At 44.8% G+C, this 17,792-nt stretch overlaps 1 protein-coding gene across 1 annotated transcript in view; it reads right to left on the bottom strand.

The window, feature by feature from the left end:
- Positions 1-16,598, bottom strand: part of PTDSS2 (phosphatidylserine synthase 2) — a 58,651-nt gene extending 42,053 nt beyond the window's left edge. Inside the window, exon 1 of the mRNA XM_075837706.1 lies at positions 16,236-16,598. Coding sequence (XP_075693821.1) covers positions 16,236-16,417 — 182 coding nt within the window. The 5' untranslated portion in view covers positions 16,418-16,598. The remainder of the gene's footprint in view (positions 1-16,235) is intronic.
- Between the last annotated feature and the right edge of the window lie 1,194 nt (positions 16,599-17,792).

Genomic DNA, 17,792 nt, shown 5'->3' with positions numbered 1-17,792 from the left:
ACCACGTCGTGACCAAAAAACTTTAGACGCCTTCACACAACAACCACTTTGTATGGTCCACAGCTTGAATGAAATGCGATGTTACAGGGGTGTTAGTTTGCAACGATTGTGAATACAGATCAACGTGATAAGTTACATCACATAACATAGTAACGTACTTAGAAGGGATTGTCTCACCAGATACATTTATAGCAGCATAGATTGATATATATGGTGGGCAGGTCATACTTTGTCCAAATCAGAAGCCAGCAATCCATTGATCGCGATCGACCGCTAATAAGTTGAAAACCGAAGCGGTGCTCGGGAGCCATTATTATGTAGTGCTGTATTTCGGTGCATGGTCTATAGAGCCGAGGTTGTCCCAAGACTGACATTTATCACTTATCCAGAGACACACCTATTCACCAAAGCGGGGATGTCGAGCATCCCATTTCTCTTCACTGCACGACCGCAGTGAGGAGAACTTTGAATTGAGCATCGGACCAATAGGTGCCCTGCTGATCCATTAAAAGTCTATATGACTGATGGAGACCGCCAAGTACAGCGCTCGGCTGTTGTCAGTCCCATAGACATTAAATGGAGCGGCAGGACGCATGTTTGTACGCTGCTCCACTCAAGCTCCTCGGTGCAGTGTGAAGAAACTGGAGGCTCGCGACCCCCATTCTAGTGATCGATGGGGGACCAAGTGGTGGGGCCCCCAGGGTTTCGACACTCCGAAGCACTTAAGTGGATAAAGAGGCATTTTTCTCAGAGATATTACAATTTTCCTCTTGTAATCACTTGAACTATTGATTTATACATAGCGTGTTGAAAGGTTATTGACCATTTAATTAAAAAAGTAATACCCATCCTGGGACAGTGTCTTGCAACATGCAACGCCCCTGATGACTTATACACCATTACCCCCATGGTAGATTTCAAAACCCTCCCAAGTTTCAACAGTAGAACTACAAGTCTAAGTTTGCCTTCACCTGGTCTAAATAATAAAGCTCCTGCAGCTGATTAATGTTGACATTTGCATTTGGCCCTTCCTTTCATTCGGGGTTGCCGTCCCGTTTGACGGCAAGAATAGAACAGAATGCATGTCTATTCTTGGTGTCAAAACGGAGACCTGGACAGACCCCACCCCTTTAAAAGTCAATGGGACATTATGCACAGTGTTAACTGCAGATGTGAACAGAGTCCACAGTAACTTACAAGCACAAAAGCGATTTTTACTGACTTCATTATAAACACGCAAGTTTGGCCAAAGGGTGCACGATAGCTTCATTGGGGAGACGGTAATAAGCTGCTACCAGCCCACTCTAGAAAAGTCTTCTCTCTCGCATGAACAAGGGCTCGGACATGTTGAAATCCATCATGACCAATCCACCTTTCCCTCATGACTCATGGGATAGTTAGGAGACCCTCATATACAAGTTGCGGATTTTCAAAACGCTGTGATTAAAACAAAGCCTGCGGGAATTGAGGGCATGTTCAGTGGGGGACTTTCCTCTGGATCTGCCTTGCAATGGGTGAAATCCACATTGCAGATTCTGCTGTGGATTTCAGACCATTCTGCAGAAGAAGAAGAAATACACTGCGTGGGCTCATACAATAAATGCATGAGACTTGAAATCTCATCCACTTTGCTGATCCCATGTGCAAAGGGTCATACAGTTCTTAAAGGATCAATTGACTAATACCCTGAAAGGCAGATCTGCCTAAACATGCAGCAATACAGGAGCAGCAGTATATATACACCCACAATCGCATGCACAAAAAATTTCTACCTGTAAAAAAAAACAAAAAACTTAAAAAGCAGATTAATAAACCAAATCAGCATGCATACGTATGTCTTGTAGACCGCTTACACTGCACAATAAGAAAGGTTGTATTAGAGGGGAGTATGAGTGGCTCCTAATACTGTAGAGCGTCTGCAGGACACATGTTAACATGACGTGGTTTATCCAGAACATTAATCTCAATCCACTTAATCCAGCCTATTGAAAGCATCACGCTCATCCTCCTAATTTATTTATGAGTAGGTTTCCTGAGGAGGAGAGTGATCTTAACGAAGCCAGTGGGGGGCAGCGCTGCTGGGGAAAGGAAACTTTTTTGATGGAGGTTTTAAAGTAACACGGCGTCTAGTTACTATTTGCCAGGATTTCAAGTCTCCGCAGCCGTGAAGGAAGTGTCAAGAATCGCTCATGGTTGACCCGGCACCCCAATCTATACATGCTTCTGCCTCCGAAGTACGCCAACCAGTAGTGATTGACATGAAGCGCTCTTACTCACATATTTATGTTCTACCCACTACCCCCAAAAGCTGTATGATAGGTATTTACCGCCAAGACATGTTTAACCCACATGAAGTAAGAAGGCTGCCATCCTCCATCAGACCAAAGACATTACTTACTAGCAGAAGAAGCACAGCAGAAGGCTATGTTCACATCACGTTTTTTGCCTGCGTTTAGCATATACGATGAGAAAAGCTCCTGACAAATAGCTGTGACATATCCCTAATAGTGGCATCCGTCACCCATAGACCTATAGGATACATTTTATAAATATGTCAAACGGATTCTACAATAGCCTATTCCACGGTTAGGCATCCATCACCCATAAAATATTATGGCCTCCGTTTTGTGTAGAAGTCATCAAAATATACAGAAAAGCTCATGACGTATACATGTAACCGATGCTTGTGACGTACACCTGCAGGCTTCCATGTTAAATAAGCATTCTGTAGTATGGAAAAACAGTCTACTAGAATATTCCAAAAAAAACTCCTTGCATACACACTAAACATACATCACATCATTAGGGCCTAATACGTTGCGCGTTGCACAAGTACATTTAACTCCCTCCCGACCGCCCACTGTCTTGACGTCAGGCGGTGCGGGTGCTTAGTCTAGGACGTCGTATTTTGGTGTCTCTGTAGATGAGGCTAATGATCGCTCGTGTGAGCGCTCATCCTCTAAGCAGGAGCTGTAACGAACAGCTCCTGATCTCAGAACAGCCTCCTGAACACAGCCGGGGGGGGGGGGGGGGTTGGAAAAGATTCGGACCCCAGCTGTTTAACCCTTTGATTTGGTCCGTGCCCGCGGCATGATCAAAGGGAATTCTGGTGATGCGATCAAACACCGGGGAATCCCTTTGCAGTCAGCCCTGGGGACCTACAGAGGACCCCAGAGCTGTCTGTTCCATTTGCCTGCTGTTCAGGCACACTATGTGCTGCCCTAACAGCAGCCTGTGTCATAATGACAGTGTAAAGTATTAGCATACAGGAGTATGCTAATGCATTATGTAAAAAATAAAAGTTATAAATAAAAGTTAACCCTGAATGGGATTAAAAAGTCCCAAAAAGAAAGTCTATTTTGCAGAAAATATATTTTATTGCCCCCACATTACATAAAAACACTGGAAATAACACAGCATGCTGCGCTATTGTTGCCGGTAAAACCTTGGCACCCCAACTGAACCCATTAAAGTAAATGGGTTCTGTCTGCCGCCGGTGGCGTCCATCGTGCAACGGTACCAGTGCTTTCGGTATTTCAGATGTTCTGCTCCTCACAGAGAACGGAAAGCCAAACGCTTGTGTGAACCCAGCCTAAAATGAGGACTGCCTTTAGTCATGAAGGTTTGTTCTGTAAACTAGGGGGCGTTTTGTTTAGAATACGGTATAATACATTGCTGCAGAACCTCAAAACCCTGCTGCCGAGTAGAGAAAGCTTCATGTCAGGTTCTTCAACACGGCCTGTATTAGGAGGCATAGCGTTCGCTTCTTCGACGTACCCAAGAGCATTTGTGCTTTTAAATGTTCTCAGAATCCTATCATTTACAGTAGGGTAGACAGTATCCCATATATACACCATTCTAAAAGCCTTGTACATTATATTTTTACACGCTGGTAACATAATGGGATGCTGGCATAATGCTGCTGCCATTTAGGAGTTGCCTCCAGCGATCTCCGAAGAATGGAAAGTACAGCCACAGTACAATAGGTCTCTGTAAGAAGAAGGAATGCCATTTCGGAGTTGTTTTAAAAATCTGTGTTGTTTTAAGCTCCATGAATAGATCGCAGTATAAAGCTGCTGTATCTTTAAAGAGAAAGCCAAGATTAAAGAGGAAAAGGCGGCCATAGGTTTAACATGGCTACATGAAGACTTTGGGCAGCTGGATAAAAAAAAAAAAAGGATAGGCCACCATTTTTAATTAGTGGGTTTGCCCATTTACACCACACATTTTTCAACACATGAATGACAATCATGCACACAGCCACGTTGGACTAGATGGTAACGACGAGCTGAAGGTAGTTTCCAGTCAGTTTCAGTGTGACAAAGCTTGTGGATGGTGCAAGATCCATTATGTTTGCCAAGCTTTGCGTGGAAGAACCTGACCTCAACCCCACTGAATACTTTGGGATGTACTTGAGCACCAAGTTTTGTGGTACGAATTCCCAGAAAAGTGGAGGCTGTTGTCACTAGATGGAGGCGGGGGGGGTGGGTGACACCTATGTTTATGCTTATGGTTTTAGCATGAACGGTTTCACAAGTACAGATAGATATGATATTCGGGTGTGAAAATACAATACATAATGTGTATCACAGAGCAGACTGGTAAACACACCATGAACTCTTTGGATCTGGAAAGCATTCACTGCTTACTCGTGAGGACTGCCAGTTCCTTCTTCAGTGGGTTCACTGAACTGCTCATTTAGATGCCAAGAGTGTAACTTTTGTAGGATAATCTACATGTACTGGTCTACGAAGCCTCACTGATATCAGTTTTACTTTGTCTATGAGCACAATTATTCCGGTTACCAAAGTTGACCACTTAAGCTGGGATCTCACGTCACGGTTATTGCCGCAAATCATGGCAAAACCGCATCAGCAACTTTTGCAAAGTGGTGACAAAAAGGTGCTATTAGGCTTCGTTCACATCTGCTTCGGGACTCCGTTCATGGATTCCGTCAGAGCTTTCCGTCAGGGGAACCCATGAACGGAATCTAAACCATAGGTTTCCGTTTGCATCACCATTGATTTCGATGGTGATGGATCCGGTGCAAATGGTTTCAGTTTGTCACCGTTGTGTAAGGGTTGTGTAAGGGTTCAGAAGCCGATCTACACCATGTGACAAGTCGTGTCGTGTACCATCCGAGGTCTCGCTGGTGCGAGACCATGTGATCGGGATACGACACGACAGTGGAGGCGGCTGAAAAGGTGACGTCAGAGCTCAAGTGACCAGAAGGAAGAAGCAGCCAGAGCGGAGAACAGAAGCAAGATTGCACAGGTAAGTATATTATGCAATTTTTAATATGTGTAATGTATTTCTAACTGTACTTAAAAAAAATCTCGGACAACCCCTTTAATGAATTGGAAGCTGGAAAAATGGGCAAACGTAAGGATCTGAGAGACTTGACAAGGGACAAATGGTGTTGTCTTGACGGTGAGAGCCACACCAAAACCACAGGTCTTTTGGGGTGTTCCCATTATGCAGTGGTTAGCATCTACCAAAAGTCATCCAAGGAAAGACATCCGATGAACTGGCAACAGGATTATGAGTTCCCAATGCTAATTAATGCACGTGGGGAGCATAGCCTGGCTCGTCTGGTAGGACCCCATAGGTAGTAATATGGCAAATCGCAAAAAAAAAGTTAATACTGTCTAGGATAGAAAAGTGTTAACACACACAGCGCATCACAGCTTGCTGCATTTGGGGATGTGTAGACGGAGACCGATCAGTGCGCATGCTGACCTCCACCGAAAGCGACTGCAATGGGCGCAAGAGCATCAGAACAGAACCACGGAACAATAGGAGGCCCCACCTCAACTTACAGGACAGGGTCTGCGGTTAACATCTTGGTGCCAGATATCTCAGGAACCTTCAGAAGTCTTGTGGAGTCCATGCCTCAATGGGACAGCGCTATTTTGGCAGCATGACGGGGATATACACAATATTAGGCAGCTGGTTTTAAAGGCTATGTACACCTTTGAACGCTATATATATATTTTTTTCTAATATAAATGTTTGTGCAACTTTCTAAATCATTTTTATTAAGAATTACTTTTACGTTTTGAGATACAGATGATTTGTATCCTGCATACAGAGCAGCTGTATCTAGAGCTGAAACCTGTATCAGTCAGGATTGAGCCGTTATCGATCACATCACTTAGATGTGATTGATAATAGATGGATTACTGAACCGATAATGTGAAACACTTATGAACAGCTTTTTCAGTGGATTCTTAAAAATATAAGCATTATATTATATATCCAGGGTAGCCACAAAGCGGATCAGAAGTCACATGCGGCAATCATTTCCAGGACTGTAGAGGAGATGGCAATCAAGCAGAGCCCCAATTCAGCAAGAGCCACCTCAGAAAAACTGATTGGCCACTACACCTCACGGTTGGTCTTATATGGTGTAAATGTAATGGACAAAGCGGAAACTAGAAGAACCATGTAAATCACAGCTGGACATCTCAAGAGGCAGGTATACAATGGGCCTGGAAAGTTGGTTTAAATTATGCGGTTTTTCTTGTAGTTTTTTTAATCACAAAAACTGACTCCTGAAGTAAGGGCCTGTTCACATCAGCATCTGGCTTCTGTTCGAACTTTCCATCAGAGGAACCGATGAACGGAAAGCCAAACTGAATACAGAGCCTCCTTTTGCATTACCATTGATTTCAATGGTAATGCTTCCGCTGCAGTTTTTTTTTTTTTCACAGAAACAATAGCGTAGTTGACTACGCTATGGTTTGTGCAAAAAAGATGGAAACTTTACGGAACCCAACTGAACGGAAGCATTACCGTTGAAATAAATGTTAATGCAAATGGAAGCTACTTTTTCCGTTTGGCTTTCCGGTTCATCGGCTCCTCTGAGGGAAGGGTCGAACGGAGCCCATGAACGGAAGCCCTACGCTGATGTGAACAAAGCCTAAAATTGCTCACCCCTGATGTAAGCAGAAGCAAGCAAAAAAAACAACAAAACCGCTACAGTCCATATTTATTTAGCAGTCTACACCAGGTACTGTGCATCAAATTAGTGACTTCTCGTAGCTCACCAAGTTTAGAAATTGAAAATAAAAGTGGACGAGATCTCCAACGAGACTTCATTTTCATTCACAAAATAGGTGAGAGAGAAATAGATGGGGTGAGAGCAAGACTAACCACGATGGGGGCTGAACAATACTCATGTGGCTGTTCCGCTTCACCAGAAGGCTGTCTGTCAACCTGCTGTTGTCCAGTATTGCGAACCAGGCGTCTCCTTACCTGTTCCCCAACACCTGCTGGACCGGGGTGACTATGGATTTTGCTGCCAAAATATATATTCAAGGTGAAGTCTGCAAAAACGTTGGTGCAAGTCTATATTCTATTTTCTCACCGTCGGGCAGCTCAAAATGCGCCATATTTATCACTCCAAGGATCTCCGATACTTACCTTGTAAGATACACCAATCTTCATAAACGTGGATCAAGAAACTAAACAGACATTTTTAGAAAAAAACTGTCGCAATGGCCACGCTAGAATTATTGTAGAAATAGGGATGGGAAACACCACGTCTTTATGGGCCAGCTCCAGCCCAGAGGAAGAAGCAGCAGAAAGGACGTCAGATTTCTGAAAAAAAATCTAATCTTTTTATTGTCCCGTAGTACAGACACCAGCAACGTTTCGGCTCTAAGTGAGTCTTTCAAACTTGAAAAAGACTCAGAGCCGAAATACTGCTGGTGTCTGTACTATGGGACAATAAAAAGACTAGCTTTTTTGGAATGCGGACGTCATTGCTTCTTCACATTAGGATTAGTGCTACTTTAGACTTGGCCTACTTTCATAAGTTTTGTGGCAACCTCTTGAAGAATAAAAAATAAAATAAAAAGCATTTATACCCTGCGCTTCCATGTTGTCTTTGAAGCAGAGCATGGAGATATCCCAAGAGAAGCAGATACACGCCAACCGCTGTGAACTACAAAGGGACGAGCCGACTTGCATTTAGAAGCTGACATACAAATACAAGCCACGAGAAATATACAAGAGAAATCCAGCTATTTTTATGATCCTGAAAAAAAAATAAAAAAAAAAAGTCATCTGTTAAAGACGAGAAGGAGCTGCGAATGTATTATCTATTAATATGTACACAGCGGAAAATAGGACAAGAAGGTGATGGCATTCACACGTCCTGTGCAAGACTCAGCAAGGCAGGTTACTTAGCCAAAAATGTCAAGTCGGAAAAATGCAAGCGAATCCAGAGTCTACAAATCCGGACATAGCAGGTGTAAAGTCCTTGGAGGATCGGACCTGGAGATAGAGACCCTATCAGGGACTATATTACAAGAGAAGATCATTAGAAGTACTTTTCTCATTAGGCCTCGTCTATTGAGGTTGAAGAACACCTTTGAGAGTAAATTACTATTATATGTTATCTTTTTAATAAGAACGCAAGACAGGGAAATACTTTATCCACAATTCCAAGTACTCTGCAATTTATGAAAGAATAATGGATATAAAATAGTTTTGTAGAAGAATAGTGGGGTGGGGGGGTTGTCTATTTGGATCATTTCTCTTATACGGCAGGTATGAAATCAACTCGTGTAACGCAGGGAGCCCGTTGCTGCTCAGGACAACCAGTCCACAGACCCTAAAGGGATTCCAGCCCCAGCAGCCAGAAGGTTGAGCTGCTGCAAACCAGGTCTCCAGCTTTTATTTTCAGTCATCACTTAAAGGAGAACTCCACTTTATTTTTTTTTATTGCACCCTCCATTTGTACATTGGTGTTTGAGTGGGGTGCTGTGTGTAGAAATACTTACCGATCACCGCAACTTGTTTTTCGGGTTCAGGCGTCCTCTTCTTTCTGACCAGGTCTGGAATCGCTGCTTTTCAGAAAACCAGAAGTCAGGCTCTCAATGCATTCCTATGGAGCCTCGTTCTGGCTCCCACGGGAATGCATGGAGAGCCTGAGTTCTGATTTATTCAAAAGCACAGTGACTCCAGACAATTCGGAGGGAAGATCAAGTGAGCGGTGCTGGACCCGAAAAATACAAGATGTGAGGATCGTTAAGTATTTCTACACACAGCACCCCACTGAAACACCGATGTACAATGGAGGGTGCAATAAAAAATAAATAAAGTGGAGAACGTGTATAAACTGTGGATTTTCCACAACGGGTTTCATTGCGGAAAATCCGCAGCGTAAGACCGGAGCAGCAAATCTCATCCACACAGCAGAAAAACATTCATAAGGCTATGTTCACACGGGGTATTTTGCCGAGTTTGACGCGGAAACCGCGTCGCAAAACTCGGCAAAAACGGCCGGGGAACGCCTCCCATTGATTTCAATGGGAGGCGTCGGCGTCTTTTTCCCACGAGCAGTAAAACTGCCTTGCGGGAAAAAGAAGCGACATGCCCTATCTTCGGGCGCTTCCGCCTCTGACCTCCCATTGACTTCAATGGGAGGCAGGAGAAAGCGTATTTCTCGCTGTTTTATGCCCGCGGCGCTCAATGGCCGCGGGCGAAAAACGGCGCGATAATCGCCGCGAAAATCGGCGTGCAGGGAGAGGAATATCTGCCTCAAAGTTCCAAACGGAATTTTGAGGCAGATATTCCTCCCCCAAAATACTCTGTGTGAACATTGGACTGCGATGCAGTTTTTAAATCTGCAGCATGTCAATTTATGTTGCGGAATCGCTGCTCTTCTGTGGTGGGTAGGTAAAAGCCGCAAAAAATAAAAAAAGATTTTTTTTTACCTACCCCCAGCCGTAGTCCTAGAGGCGATCCACGGTTCTGAGCGCAGCCCGACCTCCTGGGATAACGTTTCATTCCATCAGACTGCTGCAGCTAATCATAGGTTGCAGCAGTCACATGGACTACAGCATCATCCCAGGAGGCCAGGCTGCACTCCGAACAGAGGCGCGTGTTGCCATGACAACGGAAGTCTAATTTAAAAATAAAATTTTTATTCCTGCAGTACATGCCGTCCAAAAAAAAGCGCCACAATTTGGTGTTTTCAGGCGGTATTCCCTGCGGTTTCCAGGTGGGATGCGATGTGTACTTTCTGCCCTGTGTGTTCTTACACTAAAGGGGTCTTCCTGCAATTTAGAGGACAGGTCCCACAAATGTGATCATGGGGGTCTGGCAGCTGAGACACACAGGGCCCTATTTCTGGGGGGAGAGGTGGGCACGCCTGAAAATAAGGAATTGCAATGATATTTTCCTAGTAAATAGCTTTTAATGCAACGGTCTCTGTTCACAATTCATAGTCTAGCTGCGATTTAGGTTATTGTAGAGGCATCGCATGACACGCTTTGCTATCCAGCACTAAAAACAGAAACCTGACACCAGATTCAGGAGTCCATGGGGAGGGGGGAAAAAACTAAACTAAAAACACTTCATAACATCTGTCCTATTTGTCAGGGATCCTGAAAAATACTGAAGCCAGTGTGGACAGAGCCGAATACATTCATTTAGTGGCACCTAAAGAAGTGGACATCATAAGCATCCATTGTCATCTAGAGAAAGGATTCCCATAGGTCTAACCATTTGCTGTCTGCCGTATTTTGTATACAGTACACATGAATAATAAAAACACTGATCCCCAGAGGAGGAGGAGGCTTTCTACACAATCAACTGACAATTCCCACCATTCACGGCAAACAAAACCGTAGTAGTTACACCGCATAACGGAGAGTTGCAGCTTATAACCAGGGAGGGATCTGGTCGCGATCTAAGCACAGACTGCAGTGGTTACATCCGAAGATTTTCACGGGGTTCGACCACCAACGAAATGACCTGGCAGACAGGAAAGATTTTTTTTCTGCCCAATCCTACTGTTCTCCCAATAGTTTCGTGTTGCCAACCTCTGTGACACAGCTCTACAGCCAGTTTAGAAATCACAGCGTAATCTACATGGTCAGAAGTCAGCACGGTTTTTAAAAAGCCTTTTTAGGGAGCGTTCTTATGTCTTTATTATGGAAACGGGACCATTTTCCTTTTTTTTTTATTGGCACATTCTCTTTCTGGAAGGAGTGAAAACAAATGCCACAAAAATTCCAGTCATTTAAAGAGGCTCTGTCCCCACATTATAAGTGCCGTATCTCCTACATAAGGATCGATCTATCTTTACCACTTTATTAGTGATTTTAGATTTATGCTAATGAGTTGCTTAATGCCCAAGTGGGCGTATTTTTACTTTAGACCAAGTGGGCGTTGTACAGAGGAGTGTATGACGCTGAACAATCAGTGACCAATCAGCGTCATGCACTCCTCTCCATTCATTTACTCAGCGCATAGGGATCCTGCTAGATCCTTATGTGCTGTCTTATACTAACACATTATCGATACTGAAGTGTTTAGACAGTGAATAGACATTCCACGGGATGTCTATTCACAATCTGCACTTCGTTACGGTTTCTATGGTAGTTACAGAAGAGCAAGCGTAATCTCGCTGTAACCTGTTATTTACTGCGTAATCTCGCGAGATTACGCTTCCTCTGCTGTAACTACCACAGAAAGAGTAACGAAGTGCAGAGATTGTGAATAGACATCCTGTGGAATGTCTATTCACTGTCTAAACACTTCAGTATTGTTAATGTGTTAGTATAAGACAGCACATAAGAATCTAGCAGGATCCCTATGCGCTGAGTAAATGAATGAAGAGGAGTGCATGACCCTGATTGGTCAGCGTCATACACGCCTCTGTACAACGCCCACTTGGTCTAAAGTAAAAACACGCCACTTGGGCATTAAGCAGCTCATTAGCATAAATCTAAAATCGCTAATAAAGTGGTGAAAACAGATCGTTTTATTAAATAAAAAGCATTACTGTCACCTACATTACAGCGCCGATCTCCTTATGTAGGAGACAGGGCACTTATAATGTGGTGACAGTCTCTTTAAGGGGTAGTCCAGCAGATATCACCTAGGCTCTGCACACGTGATAGATGTTAGATCAGTGGGGTCCAGTTACTGAGACCCCCAACAATAACGAGAGACCCCAGTTCCCGCCACCACGTTTAGGAGGTGTTTGTGGGGTGCGGCGTGTCCTGTTGCTCCATACAGCTAGACATCCTTTGCGGTCACATCCCCACCGTTCTAATCAAATACTGGTCACAGATAGCAGATGGACCGCAGTCTCATCGCCCCCACACACGGACTCCCGCATTATTAATATGTATATTTGGCAGAATGTATGCCCTTCATAGTAATAGAGTAGGGCTCTGTGCACATCACATTTTTGGACCATTTTTAACATATACGCCAGGAAAAATGTTATCTGCTGGAACATCCCCTTAAATTACTGGAATTTTTGTGCCATTTGTCTCCATTCTTAAAAAGGCTCTTAAAATAAAAATCAGACCAGCATTGACCATGCAGATTATGCTCGGATTTCTTTGCTGGCAATAGTGCTGTGGAACAGGGAGACGCACTAGTAACGCCTGGTGTGAACAGGGCCGAATACACACAAGTCTACATAAAGCGACTCTCCTGGATCTGGCTCAGAAACAGACTAGTCTAGTTAATCATCCTTGCGCTTTATTTATTTATTTATTTTAATTCCATGGGCTTTAAATTACTTTTCGCTACTCTTTTTTTTTCGTTGGCACTACTTTGCCTTTGTTCTGTCCAGCGGAGTGGGCGGAGAGACTGCAAAGGGCCAGTTGGATATTTGGAACATCATTCGTGGGCTGTACAGAATCATCCTGCTATAAGCCTGCTATATTTGGTCAAACATTTAATAACTCCCTCTGATGGGATTGCTGGAACGGCTTCTCTGTGGTGCGGCGTGTGATGTGGGCCGGTACTGATGATGATGTGTCGGTCAGCCTGGAGCGCAGTCCACTCACAGTCCAGTGAGTTGTTCAGACTTTTCCCATCAGCGATATTTATGACATATCCACAGGATCTCTCATAAGTGTCAGATAGGTGCAAGTCCCAGAGGTGGGACCCGCACCTATCTCTAGAACGGGGCCCCCTAAACCCCGTTCTACCTCTGTCCCTGCCGATTTCTGACCATGAAGAAGAAAACCGGGTAGCTCGCCGAGCTGCGCTGCTTCCGTAACTCCCATAGTAGTGAATGTCAGTTATGGAAGCAGCGCAGCATGCGAGTTACGCTGTTTCCGTAACTATTATTCAGATCTATGGGACGTACGGAAACAGCGCAGCTCAGCGAACTACGGGGTTTCCTTTTTTATGGTCGGAATTCACCTGCTTCAGCCACAACACAGAGGTGTAGAACAGCGTTTAGGGGGCCCCGTTCTAGAGACAGGTGAGGGTCCCAGAGGTGGGACCCGCATTTATCAGACATTTATGACATATCCTGTGGATATATATCAAAAATGTCCTTGATGAAAAAAACTAAAACCTATAAGTCACTTGGACATCAATGAGTAAGTAGGGCGCGCATACGGAGCCAAGGAGGGAATGACACGGCGGCCAGAGTAAGGTCGGGGCGTGCTGTGACAGGAGTGGACCAGTCCCGTCACCTGACCTCACGTCACTGACATGAGCTCAGATGACTGGACTGTGCAAGTCCGGGAGTGGACCAGTCCGGTCACATGACCTCACGCCACTGACTGGTCTGATCCCCTCTACGGGCCGGCACACACTGACATCACTCAAAGCACCGCTGATGGAGCCAAGCAGCGAATGACGCGGCGGCAGCGTGGTCTGAGTGAGCCAGGGCCGGACCAAATCATCCTGTGGCCAAGACCCCTGCTTTAAAGGCCCTGCTCACACAGAGTTTTTTGCAGGAGGAAAATTCTGCCTCAAAATTCCGTTTGGGATTTTGAGGCAGATTTTGACCTTCCTGCACGCCGTTTGACACGATTTTCGCTGCGTTTTTCACTCGCGCCCATTGAGTGCTACAGGCAAAAAACGCTGCGAAACAGGCTTGGTCTGCCTGCCATTGATGTCAATGGGAGGTCAGAGGTGTAAACGCCCGAAGATCGGGCATGACACTTTTTACCGCGAGACGTTTTTTCCGCGTGTGGTAAAAAAAATGCCTCCGTCTCCCATTGAAATCAATGGGAGCCATTTTTGGGCGTTTTTTGGCACGGTTTCCGCATAAAAAAACATGTCAAAAAACACTGAACAGGGCCTTAAAGGGTAACTAAACTTTTAAAAGACGTTTGAAGTTTCATGGTGACATCTTAAAAGTTTCGATCATGAGAGTCCGAGCACCGAGACCCCCACCAGTCGCTAAACAAAGCGGCAGAAACGCTTGAGTGAATGATGTGACGCTTATTTTCTGATCAGCTTTCAGCGGCGCGATGTAGGGGCTCAATAGAAAGTATAGGAGTCCATACATCACTCACTCAGATTTCTGATGAAATCTAAACACAAACAAAGCAGCATAGCGCTCACCTTGGAGCTTCTGCTGCTTGGTTTTACCGATCGGTGGGGGTCTCAGCGCTCAGACCCCACCGATCAAGACTTCTGACATGTCAAACGTTTTTTTAAAAGGGTTGTTGAAGATTAGGAAAACATGACAGCTTTTTTTCAGAAACAGCACCACCCCTGTCTATGGGTGTCAGTGGTATTGCAGCTCAGCTCCATTAAAGCAAATAGGGCTGAGCTGCTAAACCAAACATCCCACGGACAGGAGTGACACTGTTTTGTGGAGAAAGCGGTCATGTTTTTCTAACTTTGGACACCCCCTATGGACTCCATCTATTAACAAACTTTTGTCCTACAACCTCAGACATACAGACAGTAGGGAACATTAATAAAGAACCCCTTTAAACTTACAAAAAATAAACACATTGCAGACCGTTCGACAACCTCCGTGACTGGCGCAGCCGCGCTCATTATAAGCTCCTTGCACAGAACATGGAATCATTTTAGAAGATCATTTTGACAAAATATATCTTCCAGGATGTCCGAAGAGAACATTAGTCAGCCACGATTCCCCCCAATAAACACAGTTATGGTACTTCAAGCAGCGCCAAATGAGTCTGGGTGATCTACAGGGTCATACCCCCTTTTTAGGAAATGTTGGGTCCCAGTTAAAGGAATCCCACCAATAGGAACATTAAACACGTCCGAGATTTAGCTAAAATTCCACAAATTAATAAAAAACAGCATAGACAACAAGTCACCATAACCTCAGTCAGCCCCCAAAATGATACAACGTTAAATGATACGTTACTTTATGTAAAACTTCTTAACCCCCGGCCCTTGAGACAAATAAACGCGCTCTATATATCCCCCCCCCCATGTAACAACGAGAGCGTGCGACACTGACCACTCGCCATAACGAAGCCATTATTACTTGTCCAATAGGACTGGGAACATAAGCAATCACGTGGCGCCCTATTATACGTGTAAACAGCTTTATAGGGTCTACGGATTGATGATCGTCCGATGACTGGCACTTGTATCAATAATCGAAGGCCGATTGAAACAAACCGATCATCCGAGGTATCCCAGTTATTGCATCGTATCTCAGCCAAAAAAAATAAAATCAATCAAATCAATTTTACAATTTCAACCAGCGGTCCCCAATCTAGTTAACTACAACTCCCAGCATGGCCAGACAAACTTAAAGGGGTTATCCGGTTTCAACGAATATATTTTTGGATCATTAAACGTTATACAATTTTCCAATATACTTTTTGTATTAATTCCTACCGGGTATTAAGATCTCTGCTTACTGTTTAGTAGGAACATTCATTGTTCACAGTGTGTATAAAACTGTGTCCATGGTCACGCGATGGACACAGGTGCGTGACTTGTTACAGTGTGTGTGTATCAGAGCCGTCTTCCAACAAGCCCAGCACCTGTGTGTCCATCACATGAACACGGACAGAACTTTATCCACTGGAAGTAAAAAATGAATGTTCCTACTGAATGACAGCAAGCAGAGATCTTGAAAACCTCAAGGAATACAGGAACTATATTGGAAAAATCGCATAACTTTTTTAATGACACAAACAAAAATAACATTCTTTTGCTGAATGGACAATTCCTTTAATCCGTTCATTGCTACAATGAGAAATTTTAGAAAATTTCCTATTATGGAGTAGGACGTCCAGTAGATTCCCATACACAGGAGGCGATCTCAATGATGTAACAGTTCTCTGTGTAGATACTAGTAGTCCAGGCCTAGCCAAGGGGACTAAAAGAATCAGCATGCCCTACTAACACCTAGATCCCTCTAAGAAATGGTGGGAGTTGTAGTACTACATCAAGTCAACAGCTACAGGTTGCACAAGCAAAGCTCGCCTTATCTAATGGCACAAGCGCCGCAGCCGGCTCACCAGAAGAAAGTGTTGGTGCCATCATCAAACACTTCGGACTCCGTGGTTCTCCGGGGGGTCTCCCCTCTGAGCAGGGACTTGCCGGCCGGGTTTCTACTTCTAACCTCCGTCTCCTCCCAGCACAGTCCATCCAGGGAGGACTTCCTACTAGCGGCTCCCTTCCTGCCGTCATGGCGTAACATGGCTCAGCAGCGGCCACCACTCTCATGTGCAGCTCCGTCTACCTCAGCCGCTGGGAAGTCTCCCACTGACCGGGGAGTGGGAGGAGCAACTGGGGACGCACGCTTTCACCTCACCACGTGGGTCGGCCACACGTGACTGCGTGATGTCACCAGTCCTGACAGCCGGCTGGACGAGGCCGCTCAGTCGTTGCTAAGGGGCGGGGTTTATGGATCACGCCAGGCGCGACTGAGTTCTTCACGCATGCGCTGTCCGCGGTGCTGAAGCCGAATCCGCTATATGTGCACTTCCAGTAATTGTATACCGCCAACTTCTGTGGAGGCCGCTGACCCTGACCTGGAAACGGAATGTGTGGGGTCAAAGGATTATAAACGAATAAAGTTTTACACAGCCAAGTTTGGTCTTAAATAAGCATTATTTTTTTTAGCATTGGTACAGTATAGTTGCCAAGCTTTATCAGGGCGTGGTTTATTGGAGTGCGGCTTTTTATGGCGTGGAGTTTGTTTGGGACGCTGTTTTTTTTGCTGTTAAAATTGCATGTTTTTTTTTTGTTTTTTTTTAAAGTATGGGTAATCCGTTTGAACTAGACCCAAAATTCAGACACCAAACCCCATAATTCAGACTCTAATATTCACACCATACCCCAGACGAGACCACAGCATTAAGACCACATATTAGAGATCCCAATATTCAGACCACAGACCAAACCCTAGAATACAGACCCCAGACAAAACCGCAAAATTCAGACCCCAATACTCAGACTTCAGGCCATACCCAGATGAGACCACAATATTTAGACCCAAGACCAGACCCCATAATACAGACCCCAATGTTGAGACCAGACCCCATAATGCCCCAATATTTGGACACCAGACCAGACCCAATATTGAGATTATACCCCATAATTCAGACTTCATAATACAGACCTTCATATTCAGAACAGACCCCATAATTCAAATCCTATAATACAGACCCCAGACCAGACCCTAATATTCAGACCAGATCCCCAAATTCAGACCCCAGAGTAGTCTCCTTTTATAACTCACCTGTCCTCACTCCCGACTCCTCCTCTGCTGCTCCCGGTGCCACCGCACATGACGTCCTGACACTGACCAGCGCCACTGTACACAACATCCTGATGGTGGCCAGCGCCGGGACGTCATGTGCGGTGCCGCTCAGAGCTGAAGAGGAGCCAGGCCTGCCGGGGAGGAGTCAGGAGCGAGGAGAGGTGAGCAATTACTATCGCCCATTACCTTTTAGATTAATTCAATTGGTAACGTGCAATTTGTATTTTTTTTAAATGCTGCCCTTGCGTTTGCGGGACAGTGCGCAGGACAAGAATTTGCTGAGATTTCCTCTAAACAGCTTACACAGGGA

This window comes from Rhinoderma darwinii, chromosome 9 (assembly GCF_050947455.1).
Source record: "Rhinoderma darwinii isolate aRhiDar2 chromosome 9, aRhiDar2.hap1, whole genome shotgun sequence".
Taxonomy (NCBI): Eukaryota; Metazoa; Chordata; class Amphibia; order Anura; family Rhinodermatidae; genus Rhinoderma; species Rhinoderma darwinii.
The sequence above is the reverse complement of the archived record's forward strand: the minus strand, read 5'-3'. Positions and strand labels throughout refer to the sequence as shown.